Raw genomic sequence first — 24,994 nt, 5'->3', positions numbered from 1 at the left:
CAACACACAAGGGGGAGGCTACAATGCTTTTTCTCTCTGCTTTTTTTTATTGCGTCATTATGTTACGCTCTAGTCGCCTTCGCGACAGATAAGCGCAACCCAACTGGGGGGGCCAAGCTGGGGTCAGTTGTACTGTTAGAGGGGCCAGTTACATTAGACGTTATTGTTGTCATATCGTTTTCTTCACTGCATGGCAGGCATTAGCAGGCAAAAGACCATGTACATAATCATCATCGTTGCCACTGTCTAATAAAGGATGTAAAAAAAGAACAATAGCAAAAATGTGTTATGTAAAACTTATTTCATACTCCACATTTAGGGGGGCCACAAGGGGGTCCAAAATTGTTGTCACAAGGGCACTGCCCCCTCCCCCCCCCCCCAGTGGCTACTAAAGGCAGGCCGCGCGCTCAGTCTATGCGTTCTAATCTGAATGTGGAGGAGCTATGAGAAGAGAAGTGCCATTGGATTGTATTCGTCTGTGCCATAGCTTTTGGAGAGAGACAAGCCAACTAAAGTAACCTTATAATAATAATAATCGTATTATAATGCTTCGACTAGTTTTATTTTACGCAAGTGTTACATGGTGATGACCTGATTCCTGTTTAGATTCATCTGGATTGATCGGATATTAGTGGTTATTATTATTGATTTATCATTATTATTGATTTATCGTTACTATTTCTATTTGCATTAAACATTATTTTCAACTCCGAATTGCAACACCATAATTATCTACTACGAATGAGCCTGTTTTGCACCTCTTGAGGATACAAGGAGTCTGGATTCATGTTCAGAAAATGAAGTTGAAGTTTTTTACAGTGGGCTCTATACTACCACCTCTAGCCTACAACTCCGTCGGCAGTTGACATTGCCAATTAAAAACGTGATGCTGTTGCCTATTGTAGTTCATTGACGGTTGAAATATTATAATTGTATCTCCATGTGAGACATTCTCGAATGTGGATTACTGAAAACGATGTATACCGAGGTGGCTAATTTAAACTTCAGCTCTAACGGAAGCATCGAGGATCCACTGAGCTCTCTGGATCAAGAATGGAACGAGCCCCCGGCGAAAAGACTGTCTCGGACCGGACACCATGTGATGTCCGTCTTCCTTGGATCTATTATGGTTTTTGGTTTCATCAATAACCTGGTGGTATTGATCCTGTTTATTAAGTTCAAAACTCTGCGGACGCCGGTGAACATGCTTTTGCTGAACATCAGCGTGAGTGACATGCTGGTGTGCCTCTGTGGCACCACGCTCAGCTTCGCATCCAGTCTACACGCACGCTGGCTGTACGGGAAGCACGGGTGCATGTGGTACGGCTTCGCCAACTCTTGCTTCGGTGAGCTAAGTAAGCTGTTACGTAACAAAATAGTCACCAAAGTAACTATATGCTTTTCACAATTACACAACCAAAGCCTCGATGCCTCATCAATGTGTTTAAGGAAATCACGGTTCCAAAGAGTTGATTCACTTTATCAACCTGCTAATAATCAGAATCAACTGCGTAAGGACGTTTACTCTCCAGGAACAGGGTTGGAGAGTCCTGAACTAGGGATTGTCTGTATGTCATTTGTATCAGATAATGTTGCCGATGAAAGGTGTAGTGTGGGGGTACAGAGATTAAATTATTGGAGCGAAGTGATGGACTTCCACTTTCGGATCTCCCGCGTGCCACATGACCGTGTTAGCCCACAATCGTTCCTGATGTCACACATACAGCAGAACTGTTTTATGGATAGTGTGTTGTCAGCAGTTACATCTGTGCCCCACGGACAGTTTAATTGTGACTCCAGTGTACTCTCACTGCCAAGTCAAACCGAGAAAGAGAGGGAATTAGACTTGATTTGCCCCTCCAAAAAAAAGTCCATCATTTAGAATCCAAATCAAATGCAATGTACAGGTTGTGTACACATATTTTGCAGACGTTAAGGTGCAGCGAAATGTTCATGTTTCTAGCTCTAACAGTGCAGTAATACCTAACAATACAATACATACATAATCCCAAAAAATCGAAATAAAGAAATTAAGAAAGACATATAAGAACGAGCAATGTCCATGTCCGGGAACATAAATATCTATGTATATAATGGTGTGTATGGACAGTGTATGAGTAGAAAAGCTGTGTACAGCAGTAGTTATATGATGAGCCTTGACTAGAATACAGTATGAATAAATATGAAGTGGGACTCACTGTAAATCAAATGGAGATGAAAGTTCAGCAGGAGGAACGGGGATTCACACTCTTTCAAAAGGTGCACGCGGGAGGGGAATTGAGGAGGGAGGGCACGCTTAGAATATCGTCATTATCATTCAATATAATTGAATATCAAAAAGGACAAATGCATAAGGTTGCCCTGTTGCTTCAAATGCCATTCTGTTACTTCTCCTAATTGGCCCAAGATGTTTTCCCACCAAAGCGTTCCACAAAATGCACACTCGTGAGGGGAATTGAGAAGTGAGTGCATGCCAGGATTTGAATATCATTAACATTTAATTACCATTGAATATCAAAAAAGGAGAATGCATTACCATGTCCTGTTTCTTAAAATGGCAGTTTTACATCTTCCAGCTACCCTAAGATTACATTATTCCACCAATATTCTACAGCCTGCTATGTTGCTCTTTACCACAAAAATGTAGAACAAATTGTCTCAGCAATAAGTCTGCCAAAGCCTCTTTGCCGCTGTAGTCAAGAGTACAGCACTGAGATGACATGTGTGCCCATACACACTAGGCTATTTCAGGAGACAGATTGTAGTTTTTGTGCCCTGATATCAGGAACTGGTGGTAAACAGTTTGATTAAATGATTCAGAGACTAAAACGAATAAATCATAATTTAAGGAGAGTTAATCGATATACAATGCCAAAATCAGCGGCTCTTCTTGCAGGCTGTATTTCCCTGTATCGGAGCGTTGTGAACTGTAGGTCAGGATTTTTGTCCTGGTTACTTGTACATTGAACAATACAGCTACTTTTTGGCATGTTTTGTTATTTCTGTACAACATAAAATCAACTATGAAGTTGGCTTTTTTACAACGGGGATCAATAGAAAATAATGTTTGTTTTCCACAATTTGTGGGTGTGGTTATGGTGAATTTCTTCAATATCGTCTCGGAGTATCTCGGCCTTCTAGAATTTTTCTCAGCCCAACCCATTTGTCTCTGGTTTGAGGGGCAAAACTAGGGCAATTCTCAGTGTTTGTAACATCACATGACCCGAGTGTTTTGAAAACGGGCTGAGGGGTGTTTATGGTTGATAAGAAGGTCAGTCTGTTAATGGGATAGCAGAGCACCGAGCCCAGGACCTGTTATGCCATAGCCCTGCCTGGCTGTTGGCTTGCTAGGCTACACTCTGCAGTTGTTAGGTAGAATAAAAGATAAGGAGAGTCTTCTAGGCCTTTGTGTGTTTACATATCAGGTAATGGATTCTTTTCAGTAATATCAACTGTTGGAGTAATTGTGTCACAGCCAAGCTCTTATTTTCTGAGCTGATTATTTAACAAGCAGCTAACGAGCTCACAATTTCAAACAATGGGTTAACTGTTTATGACAACTGTTTATTATAGAACTACAAACTTGAAATGAACAGCTTATAAAATATGTATAAACCCTTATAAAAAAACCCAGGTGAGGAGGGTAGGCAACAACACATCCGCCACCCTGACCCTCAACATGGGGGTCCCTCGGGGGTGCATGCTTAGTCCCCTCCTGTACTCCCTGTTCACCCACGACTGCGTGGCCACGTACAACTCCAACACCATTATTAAGTTTGCAGTCAACACGATAGTGGTAGGCCTGATCACCCTGACGACAATGAGCCAGCCTATAGGGAGGAGGTCGGAGAGCTGGCAGTGTGGTGCCAAGACTAAAACCTCTCCCTCAACGTCAGCAAGACAAATGATTGTGGATTACAGGACTACAGAAACGGGGGGGCGAGTACACTCCCATTCACATCAACAGGGCTGTAGTGGAGCAGGTCGAGTGCTTCAAGTTCCTTGGTGTCCACATCACAAAGGACCTATCATGGTCCAAACACACCAACACAATCGTGAAGACGGTACGACAACGCCTCTGAAAATATTTAGCATGGGTCTTCAGATCCTCAAAAAGTTCTACAGCTGCACCATCAAGAGCATCTTGACTGGCTGAATCACCGCTTGGTATGGCAACTGCTTGCCATCCGACCGTAAGGCACTACAGAGGGTACATCACCGGGGCAGAGCTCCCTGCCATCCAGGACCTCTATAAGTCGCTCTGGATAAGAGCGTCTGCTAAATGACGTAAATGTAAATGGTGTCAAAGACTCCAGCCACCCATGTCATAGACTGGTTTCTTTGCTACCGCAAGGCAAGCGGTACCGGAAGAAAAACGGCTCAAAGGCTCCTGAACAGCTTCTACCACCAAGCCATAAGACTACTAAACAGTTAATCATATGGCTACCCAGACTATCTGCATTGACCCCCTTTTTCTTGCACTTGCTCTATGCACACATACTACACTGACATTCCAACACACGCATACACATACACGCACACACTACATATGCTCATACACACAAAACACACACAAAAAGCATATGCATATTGATGCCTTGCACACACACTCACACATAGGCACACATTCACACTCTTTCACACTCTTTACATATGCTGCTGCTACTCTGTTTATTATCTATCCTGATTGCCTAGTCACTTTTACCCCTACCTACAGTGAGGGAAAAAAGTATTTGATCCCATGCTGATTTTGTATGTTTGCCCACTGACAAAGAAATGATCAGTCTATCATTTTAATGGTAGGTTTATTTGAACAGTGAGAGACAGAATAACAACAAAAATATCCCGAAAAACGCATGTCAAAAATGTTATAAATTGATTTGCATTTTAATGAGGGAAATAAGTATTTGACCCCCTCTCAATCAGAAAGATTTCTGGCTCCCAGGTGTCTTTTATACAGGTAACGAGCTGAGATTAGGAGCACACTCTTAAAGGGAGTTCTCCTAACCGCACCATGGCCAAGACCAAAGAGCTCTCCAAGGATGTCAGGGACAAGATTGTAGACCTACACAAGGCTGGAATGGGCTACAAGACCATCGCCAAGCAGCTTGGTGAGAAGGTGACAACATTTGGTGCGATTATTCGCAAATGGAAGAAACACAAAAGAACTGTCAATATCCCTCGGCCTGGGGCTCCATGCAAGATCTCACCTTGTGGAGTTGCAATGATCATGAGAACGGTGAGGAATCAGCCCAGAACTACACGGGAGGATCTTGTCAATGATCTCAAGGCAGCTGGGACCATAGTCACCAAGAAAACAATTGGTAACACATTACGCTGTGAAGGACTGAAATCCTGCAGCGCCCGCAAGGTCCCCCTGCTCAAGAATACATATACATGCCCATCTGAAATCTACCAATGAACATCTGAATGACTCAGAGGACAACTGGTGAAAGTGTTGTGGTCAGATGAGACCAAAATGGAGCTCTTTGGCATCAACTCAACTTGCCGTGTTTGGAGGAGGAGGAATGCTGCCTATGACCCCAAGAACACCATCTCCACTGTCAAACATGGAGATGGAAACATTATGCTTTGGGGGTGTTTTTCTGCTAAGGGGACAGGACAACTTCACCACATCAAAGGGACGATGGACGGGGCCATGTACCATCAAATCTTGGGTGAGAACCTCAGCCAGGGCATTGAAAATGGGTCGTGGATGGGTATTCCAGCATGACAATGACCCAAAACACACAGCCAATTCAACAAAGGAGTGGCTCAAGAAGAAGCACATTAAGGTCCTGGAGTGGCCTAGCCAGTCTCTAGACCTTAATCCCATAGAAAATCTGTGGAGGGAGCTGAAGGTTCGAGTTGCGAAACATCAGCCTCGAAACCTTAATGACTTGGAGAAGATCTGCAAAGAGGAGTGGGACAAAATCCCTCCTGAGATGTGTGCAAACCTGGTGGCCAACTACAAGAAACGTCTGACCTCTGTGACTGCCAACAAGGGTTTTGCCACCAAGTACTAAGTCATGTTTTGCAGAGGGGGTCAAATACTTATTTCCCTCATTAAAATGCTAATCATTTTATAACATTATTGACATGTGTTTTTCTGGATTTTTTTGTTGTTATTCTGTCTCTCACTGTTCAAATAAACCTACCATTAAAATGATAGACTGATAATTTCTTTGTCAGTGGGCAAACGTACAAAATCAGCGGGGGATCAAATACTTTTTTCCCCCACTGTACATGTACATAGTACCTCAATCACCTCAACTACCTCGTACCCCTGCACATTGACTCAGTACCAGTACTCTTTGTATAAAGCCTCGTTATTGTTATTTTATTGTGTTACTATTTCCTTTTTTTGGGTGCAAATTTCTTACTTTTTAATCCTGCATTGTTGGGAAAGGGCTTGTTAGTAAGCATTTCACGTTAACGTAGACAAAAGGGTTCCAAAAAGGTTATTTGGCTGTCCCCATAGGATAACTCTTTCTGGTTCAAGGTAGAACTCTTTTGAGTTCCATGTAGAACCCTCTGTGTAAAGGGTTCTACATGGAATTCAAAAAGGGTTCTACCTGGGACCAAAAAGGGTTCTTCAAAGGTCTCTCATATGGGGACATCCAAAGAACCAGTTTAGGTTCTACATAGCACCTTTTTTGTACAGCTGTTGTATTGGGTGCATGAGACAAATAAAATGTGATTTTGATTTGAATATGAGTATTTGAGAGGGGTTACACTACTGCAATTTGGATTATACCAATGCTTCCCTCTGTTGGAGCATAATAGTGTTGATGTCAAAGTGTTTTGCTAATTTAATAGGGTGCAGTACATGCTGTTCCAGAATCCAGAAACTCCAAACCACATTCATTTCACACCCTGGCCTTTTAATGGACAAAATGTACCCAATAGAGGTAAGTTTTCCAGAACAGCAGCCCATTGCACAATGACACAGTGAAGATGACAGACACCTACAAGGCCCTATACTCCTCCCCTGGCTAAAAACAGCCATCCAGCCTCCTCTCCGCTGGTTGTTAATATTGGTCCACCAAGGTGACCTCAACCTCTGAGATGGAATCTGCAGGATGGCGTGTGAACTGTGAATGGCCACTGAAATACCAAGACATTTCTCCCTCTGTGAGTCACACTGCACCGAGCAAGTCAGCCCCACCCACTCTCTCCATCCATTCCCTGTTTCTCAATAGTGCTCAGGGCTTAGCGTAACTCCACCGCAGGTGGTGGGATACCATAGAAATTAACTTACTAGAACCGGCATCCCTATTGAAGTCAATGTGCCATGATGGGTGGACCAGCGGCCACAAAGTAAAGCAGGAAGATTAATTATATTTCTATGTGCCATACTGTGCGCAGTTGAAACCCTCTGCAGAAGTCGTGCACACAAACTGCACTGCAGTGGTCAGTAATATGCTCTTAGTTATGAGATCAATATAGATGTAGGAACTTTACTTTGAGCAAAGAGTGCGTCACCTTGCATTTTCATATAATGTTCAATAATTTAGACTTTTTGTCCCTACTACTGTTGAATAATTAACAGATGACCTGGGCCTTTGAAGCATCTTGGGTAGTTAAATTAAGAGAGGTTACCATGCAAAGTCACTTGGCAGATGGCGACTAATGGGCTACAGCTGTTGAGTGGGGTCCTCATTCCGAACCTGGCCTCCCGGCCATCCGCTACCCAGCAGTACCTAAAGTGGAGGTCTGAAGCCAAAACCAGCTCCCGAACATCTACTATTCTCCACAAACTTTTAGGTCTACTCTCCAAAAAACAGCCTCCAAACAGAAGAAGGGATCCACACACCTCTGCACAACCATAGACATTTCTGTTTATCTGGAATGGATCTTTTTTCCTGTGTTCAAGCGTGGCAGGGCCCAAATCTCTGTTTTCCAGAGTAATCTGGAGGGGCGCTGATAGACATGATTAAAAAGACCTTTTAGGTTAGAACATGCTGTGAGGAGAGGAGGACCTTCTGGAGTGTAGGAAGTACGCTCACAGAAATGAACTAACATGGGATGGAGATGGTGGGAGATTGGAAGATGAGGTTACACAAGTCATCATGGTTCAAAGCATGTTGTAATGACTGCTTTAGATTTAAACCCTAAGTGACTGTATGTACGTAGAATGACATACAAATATAGAAAAAATGACTGGATCAACCCCAAAAAATGTTACAAGTAAATTAGTTAGGTTTTCTCAATTGAAAAAAAGTATATTTGTTGAAACCAAATATATGATTCAATGCCAACTGTTATATTTGATTATTAAAAAAACTTAGATTTCAAGTTGCAACCTATTTCTTTCAACACTCTATTTACTTTTCCCCTTTGGTTAAACCTAATAAATAACATAAATACTAACTAATATACAACACCATTTTACCAAGTCGATTTTTTACTTTGGAATTAACTATCGGATTTTCTTCAATTGGGTTCAAAACAATTAAATCTATTTCCCGGTAGTCAAGATACTGTATTAAGTTGGTTCCATAACTCAAAATACTTTCTTTAAATAAGACTTATTTTAAGCAAATTGTGACCATTTCTTTATTATCACAGTACATACACAGATATCATTTAAGATTTAGTGCTGGCAGTAAACATAAAGTCATGAAAAACAAAATACAGAACACATTACCTGGAATGGAATTCACTTGCACGGGTGGCCAAAAATAACCACTTGAAAGACACGTCCCACAATAGGCCACACCCCCAATTCTTATGATAGGCTGCCGCCACTTCATTGCACCAATCGCTATGCAATGCAAATGTCCATGAAGTGTTGAAAGCAATTTAGAAGCTTTCCTTCAACAAAAAAATAACATCAATCTGTCAAATTTGGCTAGAGCTGGCCGCCCGGCCAAACTGAGCAATCGGGGGAGAAGGGCCTTGGTCAGGTAGGTGACCAAGAACCCAATGGACAGTCTGACAGACCTCTAGAGATCCTCTGTGGAGATGGGAGAACCTGAAGGACAACCATCTCTGCAGCACTCCACCAATCAGGCCTTTATGGTAGAGTGACCAGACAGAAGCCACTCCTCAGTAAAAGGCACATGACAGCCCGTTTGGATTTTTCCAAAAGGCACCTAAAAACACTCAGACCATGAGAAACAAGATTCTCAGAGCTGATGAAACCAAGATTGAACTCTTTGGCCTGAATGCTGAGCGTCACGTCTGGAAAAAACCTGGCACCATCCCTATGGTGATCATGGTGGTGGCAGCATCATGCTGTGGGGATGATTTTCAGCGCAGGGACTGGGAGACGAGTCAGGATCGAGGCAAAGATAAACGGAGCAAAGTACAGAGAGATCCTTGATGAAAACCTGCTCCAGAGCACTCATGACCTCAGACTGGGGCGAAGGTTCACCTTCCAGCAGGACAACGACACAACCAAGACAACACAGGAGTGGCATCGGGACAAGTCTCTGAATGTCCTTGAGTGGCCCAGCCAGAGCCCGGACTTGAACCCGATCAAACATCTTTGGAGAGACCTGAAAATAGCTGTGCAGCAATGCTCCCCATCCAACCTGACAGAGCTTGAGAGGATCTGCAAAGAGGAATGGGAGAAACTCCCCATATACAGGTGTGCCAAGCTTGTAGCATCATACCCAAGAAGACTCGAGGCTGTAATCACTGCCAAAGGTGGCAGGTAGCCTAGCGGTTAGAGCGTTGGGCTAGTAACCGAAATGTTGCTAGATCAAATCCCCAAGCTGACAAGGTAAAAATCTGTAATTCTGCCCCTGAACAAGGAAGTTAACACACTGTTCCTAGGCCATCATTGTAAATAAGATTTTGTTCTTAACTGACTTGACTAGTTAAAAAAATGTAATGTTAAAAAATAAAGTACTGAGTAAAGGGTCTGAATACTTATGTAACTGTGATATTTCAGTTTTTTTTAATATAAATGTGTCATTATGCGGTATTGTGTGTAGATTGATGAGGGGGAAAAAAAGATTTAATACATTTTAGAAGAAGGCTGTGACGTAACAAAGTGGAAAAAGTCAAGGGGTCTGAATACTTTCCGAAGGCACTGTATGTCCTTTGTGACTCCATACATCTAATTGAATTCTATATTAAGAATGTATGTAATGCCCACTGATATATGTATCACATACATTCTGTGTGTATTACTGGATGCTCTCATGCATACTATAGCTTGGTAAGTTATCGGTATTGGTTCACTGTTTCTTGTGGATCTATTTATAGAAAATAGTAATGTTGAGATAGTTACATTTTGATACATGTGAGATAATATAATTACTCTGTAAGGGCGACCCAGAGGTTGATGAGATACCAAATAAAAAAATGAAAGGGCAAATGAATCGATGAAAACCTTGGGAAATTCATAATGTATAATTTGGCACGGAGGTTTCTCAAGAGGGAAAATGTTGCTTTATATACAATCAGGGACTCCTATGAGATTTCTAGATGGAATTCAATATTGAATATTGGCATATGAGAAACCTGGGCATGATAAATGGACCATGGTCTGAGTCTGACTGTCTCTCTAGTCTCTTGGTGGAGGGAAGAGTGTTAAATGACATGGATGAACTCGGCCGCTTCCTCATCTGCACTGACAGGTCGGCTCCCCTAGGGGTCAACCAGAGGGAAGAGCCAATCACTGGCCTTGCTGCTGTAGCGTCTTTTCCGCCCTCTGGTCCTCGAAGGAGGGAGTGTGATTGTGTGCCTTGCACTGATTGAGTCAAAGAAATGTAACTGGGGAGCGGAGCCGAGTAGATTGTATATCCAATCTGTAATGACAGACATGCAGCATGTGCCCACTGTTGCGAGCTACAGAGCTTAGCCAGGCTGTTTTCTGAATTTGACACCGCTTTCTCACCCCTCGATAAATTAGTGGACTTATGTTGAAAGGTTACCAGTCGGGGCTCAGAGGTCCTTATTAAAGCATCAGCCTCAGCATCTTCCTACAGCAACATTTTCATTTGCAGCAGCATTTATATAATAATAATATATTGTATTTGTGCCTTTGAAGATACCTAGGGACACTTACAGAGTAAAACATAAAATAGCCAAAATAAACATGGCAATACTAAAAGCAAGGTGCGTTACAACAAAGGCACATGGCACCCAAAAATAGCAAGATAATTAATACATGGGGGAATACAGCAACAACAGCAATAACAAAGTCAAAGCTCATAAAGGCAGTTGAAATTGAGAGGCTACTTGAGTGACCTCTGTAACACGACAGGTAGAAAAAAATAAAAAGAGCTAGACGGTTTAAAATGCTATAGGCTGAATGCTAGTCTGAAATGGTTGTTTTTGAAGATTTGGATGGAGTCGGAATCGGGGAGTTCAGGGGTGAGAGAGTTCCAGAGAGTGAAGGCACGATCCCCCCCATGGAGTGTAGTCTGGTGAGGGGGGCGACCAGTAAGCCTGAGTCAAAGGATCGAAGGCTGCGGTTGGGGGTGTAGATGTTTAGCATGTCAGAGAGACAGGAGGGAGCTAAGCCATGCAAGGATTTGTCAGGTGCAAATGTTGAGCTTCAGAAAGCTTCTCCACGATTTTATTTATTTTTAACAGCTGATGCGTGATGGTGGGGGGAGGTCAGAGGTAGTTTTGGATTGAACATAGATTTATGTGTCATCAGTGGAATTGGAGACCATTTTGGGGGATGATATGGCCAAGGGGTATATGTACAGTTGAAGTCGGAAGTTTACATACACCTTAGCTAAATACATTTAAACTCAGTTTTTCACAATTCCTGACATTTAATCCTAGTAAAAATTCCCTGTCTTAGGTCAGTTAGGATCACCACTTTATTTTAAGAATGTGAAATGTCAGAATAATAGTAGAGAGAATGATTTATTTCAGCTTTTATTTCTTTCATCACATTCCAAGTGGGTCAGAAGTTTACGTACACTCAATTAGTATTTGGTAGCATTGCCTTTAAATTGTTTAACTTGGGTCAAACATTTCGGGTAGCCTTCCACAAGCTTCCCACAATAAGTTGGGTGAATTTTGGCCCATTCCTCCTGACAGAGCTGGTGTAACTGAGTCAGGTTTGTTGGCCTTGCTCGCACATGGTTTTTCAGTTCTGCCCACAAATTTTCTATAGGATTGAGGTCAGGGCTTTGTGATGGCCACTCCAATACCTTGACTTTGTTGTCCTTAAGCCATTTTTCCACGACTTTGGAAGTATGCTTGGGGTCATTGTGTCATGTCTGCTCCCGCTCCTTTCCCCAGTTGGCTCGGATGGTTCCCATCCACGTCGGGCCTCAGCCGGATCGTCAGTTCTTGTTCGCCCAGCCGGTCCAGGAGTTTTTTTGTTTGTTTTTTTGGTGACGTTGGGGTGGATTCCGCCGTCGATGGAATCGGGGGTGCCTAAGCCAGCCCGTCGGGCTTTCACACCCTGGCTGGCTCGAGAGGCTTCCTTGCCTCGGTTGGCTCGGCGGTTTCCCATCCCACATTACACTCCACCAGATCTTCGGGCTCTCTCTTTGCAGCGGGATCGACAGGCGTCTTGCCTCGGCTGGCTCGCCAGGCTCTCACGCTCCTGCCAGTTCGTTGGGCTTCCACGCCCCAACCGCCTTGCCCAGTGCCCATGTCTCGGCCGGTTCGCCCAGGTGGGACGCCGGGTGGGGGGGTACTGTCACATCTGCTCCCCCCCCCCCCCCCAGTGCTTGAGGGCGCCAGGCTGCCCTGCATTGCACACTCCTATCATCCATTACGCACACCTGCCTTCCCTCGTCACGCGCATCAGTGATATTGGACTCACCTGGACTCACTCATCACCTGTTATTACCTCCCCTATATTTGTCAGTTCCCTTGCTCTGTTCCCCGCTGCTGCATTGAGTGTTTTTGTCTGTTACTCGTTTGCTGATGCTGTTCCTGTCTTGTTCCATGTCTGTTCTACATTAAATGTTTGCCTCCCCATACCTGCTTCTCCTCTCTAGCGTCATTCCATGTGACACATTGTCCATTTGGAAGACCTATTTGCAACCAAGCTTTAACTTCCTGACTGATGTCTTGAGATGTTGCTTCAATATATCCACATAATGTTCCTTCCTCATCATGCCATCTATTTTGTGAAGTGCACCAGTCCCTCCTGCAGCAAAGCACCCCCACAACATGATGCTGCCACCTCCGTGCTTCACAGTTGGGATGGTGTTCTTCGGCTTGCAAGCGTCCCCCTTTTTCGTCCAAACATAACGACGGTCATTATGACCAAACAGTTCTATTTTTGTTTCATCAGACCAGAGGACATTTCTCCAAAATGTACGATCTTTGTCCTCATGTGCATTTGCAAACCGTAGTCTGGCAGTTTTGGAGCAGTTCCTTGTTGAGTGGCCTTTCAGGTTATGTCGATATAGGACTCGTTTTACTGTGGATATAGATACTTTTGTGCCTGTTTTCTCCAGCATCTTCACTGCTGTTGTTCTGGGATTGATTTGCACTTTTCGCACCAAAGTGCGTTCATCTCTAGGAGACAGAATGAGTCTCCTTCCTGAGCGGTATGATGGCTTCGTGGTACCATGGTGTTTATACTGGCGTACTATTGTTTGTACAAATGAACGTGGTACCTTCAGGCGTTTGGAAATTGCTGGATGAACCAGACTCTTGGAGGTCTACAATTTTTTTTTCTGAGGTCTTGGCTGATTTCTTTTGATTTTCCCATGATGACAGGCAAAGAGGCACTGAGTTTGAAGGTAGACCTTGAAATACATTCACAGGTACACTTCCAATTGACTCAAATGATGTCAATTAGCCTATCAGAAGGTTTTAAAACCATGACATCATTTTCTGGAATATTCCAAGCTGTTTAAAGGCGCAGTCAACTTAGTGTATGTAAACTTCTGACCCACTGGAATTGTGATCAGTGAATATAAGTGAAATAATCTGTCTGTAAACAATTGTTGGAAAAATTACTTGTGTCATGCACAAAGTAGATGTCCTAACCGACTTGCCAAAACTATAGTTTGTTAACAAGAAATTTGTGGTGGTTGAAAAACGAGTTTTAATGACTCCAACATAAGTGTATGTAAACTTCTGACTTCAACTGTAGTTAATGAATACTGGCTTCCCAGTTACCGCTACTAAAACAAATGATAGAACCTAGATGAACAGTGTGGTTAAATCTTCCACAATATATAAGCAAAATGTATATTTCTATTCAATGATTTCAACTTTAAGACCTATACATTGACATAACATTACCATTATAATGTCCAATTGTCTAACACGATTATCAATTTCTCAGAATATATGACCATATTCCACACCATAGAATTATATTTAAATATTTTTCTATTACCTAGAATTATAATTAACTATTTTTTTCTATTACCTAGAATTATAATTAACTATTTTTTTCTGTTACCTAGAATTATAATTAACAATTTTTTTCTGTTACCTAGAATTATGATTGACAATTTTTTTTCTATTAACATACAATAAATTACATGAATGTTAATTGTTGGGCATGGGGGTTGTGTGGGAAGAGCCTGAAGACAGAGAGAGTTGATTAAGATGGGTGGGCATGCTACTGCTTGTAGAGATGAGTCAGTTTGGGCTGAATACTGTCCTCTTGGCCTGACAGGGTAACCATGACGGGGGGGTTTGTTACTCATCTGTGTGTGTGTGTCTTCATTATACAGGGGGCTGGAGGACCATAGGGGGTTCCTGTTTGTGCTCTGTACATCGTTGTCGTTAGCATAGACAGGTTAGGTAACAGGTGGAGGAAGCAAACGTTCACAGCCGGGAGATCATCTGTGACATGTTCCATTGTGTGATTCACTGTAGGAAAAGCACTGGCACATCTGAGTTGCCTTTTTACAGGTGCGTGGAAATCACTTCATTATATCTTAGGAGAAAAGAAAGAGCCACACACTGCTATAACCAGTATCACTTCAGTTTATCCATTGTGTGATTCGCTGGAATCGGTTCTGGGTAGGATGGAATACAGAACGCAGTATACCACTAGCTGTTGTGACAGATAATGGACCGATGTAATTGATGGCAGTGATAGGAGTATCAGTAGGGAATAAGAGGGATTTTGACACTTCAGTTGCTCAACTTTGGGATTTGATTAAGCCATCTGTACATGTTGCTAGTACCCTGCAGGCATTTCACATAGTGTCTTATTCCAAATGCATAATATAAACCACTTCATCAGCTGTCAATTAAATCATATCTGATAACGCAGTAATTACAGTGGAACATATGGAGTGATGCAGTGACTCATTTACAGCAAATGCATCATTTCAGCACAGCACTTAATAACCCTATACACACATACCGCAGTCCCACTCACACACACGCACTTAACTTGCCATGATGGTGAGAAATATTATATGAGAGGAAAATGTATTATCTCATTTATTTTCTCATTTCATTGATATGTGATGTGAAAACAAGCCCTGTCAGGGGCCTTTACTGTAGACCCCTGAGAGTCTCTCTCTCCCACTTGTGTGTGTGTCCACGTGCGCATGTTTTTGTCTGCATGCGTGTCTTCACTTCCCAAAATAGACTTATCAAGGAAGAGCGGTGGCTGGAGACTGGCTTTCTTTGTGGGAACGATCACCTTGACTCTAACAACTTTGATGCTATATGGTGTCTGGAGTGGCTCCTTGTATTGCTCCCCCTATCTATTTGTTTCCAAGATTGAGATGTCCCTGTCTGTCCTGGGTTAAGGCTATGCATCAGGAACCTGCCTCTGGGCTAGACAGGAAGAGAAGGTCTTTCAGCAGGAACACACTCATTGAGCTGGGATACTTCAAAAGCCCTGATGATAACATCTTATTGTCACACACACACACACACAAATTGTATAAACTGCCTTAAATTAGCTGGAACCCAGGAAGAGTAGCAGCAGCTAATGGGGATCCATAATAAATACAAATACAAATACATACAGTACAAGCATCATATGATATTCCCCTTGAAGTGACAAGATATGTTTGGCTAAATTAAAGTATTATCCGGTAAATCTTGCTATCTAGAACCTAAAACGGTTCTTCTGCTGTCCCCATAGGAAAACCCTTTTTGATTCCAGGTAGAACCCTTTTGGGTTCCATGTAAAACCCTTTCCACAGAGAGTTCTACACAGAACCCAAAATAGTTCTACCTGGAACCAAAAAGGGTTCTACCTGGAACCAAAAAGGGTTGTCCTATGGGGACAGCCAAAGAACCCTTTTGGAATCCTTTTATCTAAGAGTGTAGAAATCCAGTATAGAGGACCATATGCATATGATTACTGGACTTGTCACTATTAGCTGCTAACATACTGCAGTGCTTAACTTCTCACAGATCCCACTGGACTTAGACAACTGAAGGCAGTTAGCTTTCAAAATGTAACTGAAAACTACAGTAGTGTTTTCATAATTGCAGGGGCTGGAATATTCCTCTTCATTGCTGTAATGCTCACTGTGATGTGTTCATGGGGCTGCTTAAAATAGCCGTATAAAATAGGCAATTTCATATGTTCGCCCTTCAAAAGTGATCATTTACTTGGGTATTAAGGCTCAGTTTAGAAAAGCCAAGCAGAACGCATGCAGTTGGTCTGTTTTAAAGGGTAGCCTGCCAGTGCACCATAATCTGTCTCAGTGACTGTCTCGCAATAATCCATGTAATGGGTAATCACGGTATACCACCATCCCTCTTGTTCTCTCTCCCGGTCTGTCTCTCTCTCTCTCGGTCTGTCTCTCTTTCTCTCATTCTCTCCCTCCCTCCCTCCTCTCCCTACATCCCTCTCTTTCTCTATCCATCTCTCAGGAATTGTGTCGCTAATCTCGCTGGCCTTCCTCTCCTATGACCGCTACAGCACCTTAACCGTGTACAACAAGCAAGCCCCCGACTACCGCAAGCCTCTGCTGGCCGTGGTGGGCTCCTGGCTCTACTCCCTGTTCTGGACAGTGCCCCCCCTGCTGGGCTGGAGTAGTTACGGCCTGGAGGGGGCCGGGACCAGCTGCTCGGTCACCTGGACATCCCAGACGCCCCAGTCTCACTCCTACATCATCTGCCTGTTCATCTTCTGTCTGGGGCTGCCTGTGCTGGTCATGGTCTACTGCTATGGGAGGCTGCTCTACGCTGTCAAACAGGTGTGCTGTCCCACCTGTCCACATGGGTTCAAATGAAAATGGCTTGAAATGAAACACACCATGCAATGTTTAGACTTCACATATTCTGTTTAACCGCTACTCTTCACCCAACCACTTCTTATTCTGACAACTGTAATCATCTACCTGTGAAGAAGTGATCTGTAGAAGTGGTAGGTGTTTACAGTACCTAAAACCAACATGGATGGGTACATTTTCCAGTGCACGTGTGTGTTTTCGTCAATAAAACATCAATAGAAGTGAGGGTTGAACAGAGGAGATAGGAATCAGAGGAGATCAGCATGTTGGGTCAGGGTCTGAACCTGCTGATAAACCACTGATAATCAGAAAGACTTGCAGCGTTAAAACTGTCAGTTATTGGGTAGAATTCTGAAGCACTGCCTATATCTCGCTCTCTCAGTCAGCGTTATCTGGTGTCTCCACCCCCCCCCCCCCCCCCGTGTTTAAGTAATAAGGTGTTTGACATACATATATATATATAGACATAATATGCACTCAGTACTTCTCCTTCATATGGACTTCCTGTAGTAAGATGGCCTGTCTTCAGTGGTCTGTAGACTGAGATGCTTGGAAAGGAAGTTGGTGGTTACGGATTGGTAGGATTGAGAGAAGAGAGTAGGAGAGAGTGCGCGCAAAGAGAGAAACTGAACACTACTTTTACATGATTAAGACTGTTCATTGGACAGATGGTGTTTTTAAAAAAACACTTGGTTCCCTTTCCTCCACTGCAATTAAGACTGATATCCTAGAAAGAAAACATCTTGTGACTAGATAATTAGGCAGTTTTTTTTCTCAGCTGGGATGAATCTTAAGGCTACAGGTGTTTCAGAATACTCAGATCAGACAGGTCTGGCCTGGTAATGAGATTGTAAGTGTTTAGACTTGCGTAGCCCTATTATAATACTTTTTTAAAAGCGCTCTGCCTTCCTGGAAGATTAAGCAACAACTGATGTGACATGACAGGATAGGTAAAGGTAGTGAACTGGAAACCCTGCTTCACTCAACCAGTCCTGTCAGGTTAATAGGGGAGGAAGGGAAAGTCATTATTAAAATAATTGAAACAGTGATTAGCCTATTACAAGGAAGGATGTTTTTTTTTAAAGTATTGGTGATAAGTATGACACTGATTAGCCTATGTCAAGGAGGGAAAGGAGGCTTTTATATAAAATACAAATGTAAACATTGATTAGCCTGAGCAGTGAAGGAAGGAAATTACATTTCTCTAAGTATTGTAACAAGACCTTGTATGTCCATCTACATCCTCCTATGTGATTGGCCTCTCAGGACATACATTTATGCACAACTTTATGTATGATCATTTCCTCCCAGGTGGGGCGGATCCGTAAGTCGGCGGCGCGGCGGAGAGAGTTCCACATCCTGTTCATGGTGATCACTACGGTTGTGTGTTACCTGCTGTGCTGGATGCCCTACGGCGTGATCGCCATGATGGCCACCTTTGGACACCCGGGCCTCATCACCCCCATCGTGACCGTGGTGCCCTCCATCATGGCTAAGAGTAGCACTGTCATCAACCCCCTCATCTATATACTCATGAACAAACAGGTGAGCAGAACCTAAACCAAAAATGTGTGTCTACTCACCTCCTCTCCTTCGTTACAGCTTCCACCATTATTTCTTACACTGGTCAAGTGTTTTTCAATCAAAGGGAGGAGACGAGCAGGTAATATATTTTTAAGCAATTGAGATACAGCCCTTGCCTCTTGAATTGTGGGATATGTAGTTAAACAGCTAGTTAGACAAGGGTCAAATCACAAGGCAAGTACAATATCTTTATTCACAACAGTTTAAGTAGAAAACAATGGAAAAGAAATACAAAGTTTATACAAACTAACAAATTATGTTCAGTACAAACTGATTCTGGCTATAGAAAATTATCTGTAAAAACAACATGATTTTTGTTTAAAGATCCCAAAAGGTGTGAATATTATAGTGTTTACCCTCAACACTAGATCAGCAAACACTTCTCCAAAAAAAATCATTCAAAAGAAAAATGACATTTCTATTGCTGTGTTTGTTTATATTGGGAATGGAATGCACCAAACACGTGAATCATCGTAAGGACATTCTGTCCATTTATATTTCCAAGCTGAGGCCTCTGCTTTGCTTTTGTAGTGGTTAACTCCTAGAAGACGTAGTGCTAATTAACTTCACATGGGGAACATTTGGCACAGTATCAAGTCTATATCACCATTGCCAAAAGCCTTAGAGCGCTGGGCTCCTGAGTGGCGCAGCGGTCTAAGGCACTGCATCTCAGTGCAAGAGGCGTCACTATAGTCCCTGGTTCGAATCCAGGCTGTATCACATCCGGCTGTGATTGGGAGCCCCGTAGGGTGGCACACACCAGGTTTGGCCAGGGGGTAGGCCGTCATTGTAAATAAGAATCTGTTCTTAACCGACTTGCCTAGTTTAAATAAAGGTTACTTTTTTATTATAAATGTGCCTCAAACTATTCATAGCTACATTCATCGCATTACACTTGACCAGACTTCTATAGGCAAACAAACCACATTTACATTCTATTTACACAGTGTGGCTGTAGAATCATATCAAGGCCAGGAAAAGTAACTTCTGTCAGTTTTACCATCTAGTCGTTGAGGTACAGTAACTTTAAATAGCGTACGTACAGAGGACATGAGAACATTAAGAAAGTTTGAGTTCCTTACTCACATACACACAGATCAGTGGTTAGGTTGAGTGAGACTGGTTCATGCAAAAAAAGTGAAAAGTGGTTGTTTTTCCCCATAGACCTACATACACTACTATCCCTGAATTTTTCAAATAAGGTCTGCAATATTCTTTATCAAAAGGAACACAACATGCTTTTTTGAACGGCTTAAATTCAAACCTACCCTCTCAAGTAAACCCTTTACACGGCATGTTTTCAATTCTGTATTTTAATGCTCTAAACATACATGACCTGTACATGAAAATGCACCTCATTAGTTGAATCAGAAAAACATGCCTTTGACCGATGTTCAATATTTGAATCTATAGATCACTTTTTCACATTCATACCCAGACCTCTCTCATGTACAACATTGTGTCACAAGAACAATACCTTAAAAAGATGACCCATCTCTCCAGTAGGAATACATCCCTGAAGGACTACTTCATTACACAATACAACATGACATCGACATGCCCTAAACGCCCCCCCCCTCCTTTCAACAATGTTGACTATTGCTATCCTAACCAGCAGCAACGGGCTGGTTCTTCTTTTTCCAGGCTCAGCGAAAAACAAAATACATTTCTCTGCACTTCAGAGTTCGGCCTTTAAACTATTTCACTTCTTTTAATGTTGAAACAACTGTCAGTTCAACACTCTGACAGTCTCTGGTCTCCGAACCGGATGGCCAGAGCAGCTTCAGTTGTTGACACTATCCATTGTGACAAAGGCAGTTCTCGAGCACGCTCGCTTAGCCTCCACAGCCTAAGATTGATTAGTATTGGCAACACTCTCCTCCTCTTCACTTTCATCCTGATTTTCCAGACAGCGGTCCAGGTCAAAGGTCAAAAGCCAGATCATGGCCCACGGACGACAGTGCTGACTCAACTTAGCCTCTTCAGTTGCTTGATTAGTATCGGCACTCTGTCTCCAGATGGCCATAGGTCATATGACGTAAAAGGTCAGGGGTCATGGCCCACAGTTGACCGCGCTGAACCCCGACAGCGTGACCTTGCCCTTGGTTTTGAGGTCGTGCTGGGAGGCGCTGTTCATCCTCTGGACCAGTACCTTCTCAAAGAGCAGGGGATGGTACGCCCCAAGGGTGCAGGCTGCATCGTAGTGGTGCTCGTGGTAGTGGCACAGGTCTGTCTGACGCAGAGAGGGGATGTACTCATAGACATGGACCTCCTCGCACAGCGACATCATCAGGACAATGCCTGTAATCAAAACAAAAAGGGCAAAGATTAATTCATTACAGCTCATACTGCAATCTAACACCTTGCCCAAACCGCACGAGTGCGTGCGTCCGCAAATTGATTTTGTCCCCCAACACCAAACGCAATCACGACACACAGGTTGAAACATCAAAACAAACTCTGAACCAATTATATTAATTTGGGGACAGGTCGAAAACGATTAAATATTTATGGCAATTTAGCTAGCTAGCTTGCTGTTGCTAGCAAATTTGTCCTGGGATATAAACATTGAGTTGTTATTTTACCTGAAATTATTATTTACCTGAAAGGTCCTCTACTCCAACAATTAATCCACACATAAAACAGTCAACCGAATCGTTTCTAGTCATCTCTCCTCCTTCCAGGCTTTATCTTCTTTGGACTTTGTATGGCGATTGGCATCTAACTTTCATAATAACTAACCTTCATAATAAAGTGTATTACCACAGCCGACCGACTGATCTCAGTTCATCTTTCAATCACCCACGTGGGTATAACCAATGAGGAGATGGCAAGTGGGTATATGCTTCTAAAAGCCAATGAGGAGATGGGAGAGGCAGGACTTGCATCGCGTTCGGCGTCACAAATAGAAGCAAATTCTATTTTAGCGCCTGCCAACGAAGATGCTCGTTGGCGCGCGCAAGCAGTATGGGTGCAATGATTAAATAACATGTGTAAATATATTTTGCAACGCACACACCCCCCTATCACACACTCCTTATCACACCCCCCCCTCCCTCATCACCCCCCCATCTCACACACACCCACCCTCTCACACACTCTTTGTCCCTCCCTTGCAGTTCTACAGGTGTTTCCTGATCCTGTTCCACTGCAAGCGGCCCAGTTCTGAGAACGGCGTCTCCTCCATGCCCTCCAAGACCACCGTCATCCAGCTCAACCGCCGGGGCCACAGTAACAACGTAGCCGTCACGCCCCAGCTCTCCACCGGCGCCACCCACCATAACCACAACCACCATCCCCACACAGTGGAGTGCAGCACTAACAACCGGGAAGTCACCACCCCCGTCTCCGAACAGACCAGCCCAGACACCAACCAAGAGATCACTTCCTGTGGACAGCCGCGTACCCCCCGAAGCCCCTCTCAACCCACCCCCCTTTTCCCCCACGTGACAAACGCTATCCAGTGATCCACTGTGTTATATGATAGCGTCACCACCGAGAACTCTAGAGGATACGGCGTTTTCCCTGGCATTTGTCATGTGGCGTCACCCAACAACTCTCCATAGTGATGTCATCATGAGAACGCCTCAACAGACTACCCATAAATGATGCATCATGAGGCGATGTGTCACCAGAGAACTCTTCGAAACACACAGTCAGTGATCTAATCCAGACAGAACTATCAATATCTTCTACTAACAAAGTCATCTATTCCATGTCATCACCCCAGAAACTACACTGTGCTCTATTATCTTATAGAACAGGGTACTCCAGCTGGTGGCCTGCGGGTGGATTTATTTGGCCCCCTAAGTTCATGGCAAATATAAATACTAATATATATATTTTTTTGTGTGGTATTTTTGTTGTTGGATATGAGACTGGAAGAACATGAAATCGGCTCCAATTGATTTTAAGTTTGGAAATCTGTTTTTTAAATGATTATGCTTTAGTAAAAGTTATATATGTTCGGGCTTCTTGCTGTCAATTGGCAGTAATTATGTTCTGGCCCCCCGACCATCCGCTCGAGAAACAAATAAATACATCGGCCCGCGGCTGAATCTAGTTGATGATCCATGTTATAGAAGGTGTGTCAACCGCCGCAACCCATCTAGATGGTCAACTGTTACTTTGTTACTCAGTAAAGGTGTAGATTTATTCCTGTCAAGTCTTGCCGTGAGAAAACGCAACAGTGTGGTGTTGTTTACTTTTTTTTTAAAAAGAAAAAAAAAGTGTATTTTTCCCTCCGTTATCATATTGTTACGTCGATAGACCCCAGAGTTGTATTAAGACTGCGGTGGCTTTAGTGTTGTCATTAATGTTACAGTACGAAAAAAGGCTTTTGTCATAACTGTTACAGTATGCTGTCATAACTGTTGCCATTTCCAATGAAGTGCAATAACAGACAGTCCATCTATTTGTTTGTTCTAAAGCAGCTATGAAGCCTATGTGAATGATGCTGGCGAAGCTGAATGCTTTGTACCTCATCTGTGAGATCAAATCACCTTGGGCCTCATTTATTGGCTCAGTTTTTAAATTACATTTCAGCATACCATCAGTTCTTGAAACAATATGAAGGATAATCACAATGTTTATACACATAACTAAGGGTGTAAATCACACATAATCATGATCATTTCTAGATCACACCTACTTCATGGTAATTAAATCACTATATAGCTGTGGATTAACTATTTAAGATCATATCTGTGCGTAAGAACATTTAATAAAATGATGCACCTGGGTGATCTGTGTAAAACTGGCTAGTATTACAACCTAAACTGGTATTAAACGTATGGCAACAGTGTGAAGGGATTTTCCATTTCATTACAGGGTGGGGAGGGTAACAAGGCAGAAACAGTTGGAGAAGTGTAACAGAAAGCGTGCATGTTTGCAACACTTGTCTTGCACTCTTGAAGCCATCATCCCATTGGGCAAAAGAGACCATAACAATGTTCAATTGTCAGTTGACTGACATGTTGTTTACAGTTACGACAATGTGGAAACAATGTTGATCCAACCAATATTTGCATGCTGGGATGACAGCCAGGGGTTGTACGAAAGCCACAACCTGTTAAAGTTACCATCTTTCTGTGCCTGTGGTGTTGAGTCATGCAGTATCTGGCTTTGCATGTTGACATGTGCCTCAGTCTACAAGTCTAAAGCTCCCAGGAGGTAAGTCAACAGCCTTGCACCCCCATTGGGCTGCCACATAGTGGCTGGCTGTAGCCATCATACGGCACTTGCTTGTCTTTATCAACACGACAAACTGAACAGCACTGCCTCTCACTGCCTAATAAACTGTAACCCAAAAACAGTTAAATAAATGGACTGCAACCCAAATAAAATCCTTCTGTGAGTCATGGTCTGCCTCACTGAGTCCTGCTGCTGGCGATGAGTGTGTGTTCTCTTTCTGTGTGTGTGGTGGTAGCACAGTAACGTGCTCAGGGCGACACAGCCCCCTCAAGCCCTCCTGCTGGATTCCAGGAATTGCCATGGGGTCTATGTCGTAACACACCCCCGCCCCATCCTCATGTAAATTGAGAACAAAATAAGAGGGAGAAAAACAACACACAGGAATGAATCACTATTCCGCTGTTCTTTCTGGACTCTCCTCCGTACTTTTGGTCCATGTGTGAGTGGTAATATTTTATACAGGTTTAGAATGGTATAGATGAATATGTATAAACATATGATGAAAAAACTATTTTTTGCCTTGCCGTAATCTTACCCCTAATATGCTTTAAATTGACATCCACGTCATCGGCGCCCAGGGAACAGTGGGGTAACTGCTTTGCTCAAGGGCAGAATGACAGATTTTTACCTTGTCAGATCGGGGATTCGATCCAGCAACCTTTCGGTTACTGGCCCAACGCTCCTACTCACCAGGCTAACTTGAACATGTGTATTTGCTTAGAAAATAGATAATTGACTTCCTGGAATGCCAATTGTTATTGAGCACCTGTGGCCTCTTGACTGTGTAACCTTGTAAATAGATACTGAGGTTGAACACAAACGGAATAACAATGAAGCTTTGTCGTTTTATTTTTACCTTTGAGCAATCGCAGATCTCACTCGCATGCATCCTTCTGGCTGCCATTTACTTAAAGCCTGCTTGTCTCATTGAACCAAGGATACCACCATATGTGTTCTGAACTAGGCCTGCAGTATGTGCTTCATCTCAATAGTTAATCAAGTTTTGTGAATTCCATGCGCGTTGGCTGAAGAGTGTTCCCGTCATAGGGAACAGGGTACCATTTCAGACACAGCGGTCAAACAGATAAATGGATGGGTGGGTGCCCGGGTGG

The 24,994-nt window shown here is 43.1% G+C and overlaps 2 protein-coding genes across 2 annotated transcripts in view; one reads left to right on the top strand and one right to left on the bottom strand.

Moving 5' to 3' along the window:
- Window positions 1-475: 475 nt before the first annotated feature.
- Window positions 476-24,029, top strand: LOC115179287 (pinopsin-like). The gene is made up of 4 exons (XM_029740671.1): window positions 476-1,346; window positions 16,744-17,069; window positions 18,417-18,650; window positions 21,809-24,029. Exons 1-4 carry the CDS (start codon window positions 977-979, stop codon window positions 22,154-22,156), a joined length of 1,278 nt encoding a protein of 425 aa, XP_029596531.1. The 5' UTR covers window positions 476-976; the 3' UTR covers window positions 22,157-24,029.
- The window catches only part of LOC115179286 (beta-galactoside alpha-2,6-sialyltransferase 2), a 28,969-nt gene continuing 22,831 nt past the window's right edge, over window positions 18,857-24,994 (bottom strand). The window contains exon 6 of the mRNA XM_029740670.1: window positions 18,857-20,990. Coding sequence (XP_029596530.1) covers window positions 20,743-20,990 — 248 coding nt within the window. The 3' untranslated portion in view covers window positions 18,857-20,742. The remainder of the gene's footprint in view (window positions 20,991-24,994) is intronic.

Source organism: Salmo trutta, chromosome 39 (genome assembly GCF_901001165.1).
Source record: "Salmo trutta chromosome 39, fSalTru1.1, whole genome shotgun sequence".
NCBI lineage: Eukaryota > Metazoa > Chordata > Actinopteri > Salmoniformes > Salmonidae > Salmo > Salmo trutta.
This window is presented reverse-complemented; position numbering and strand designations above follow the sequence as displayed.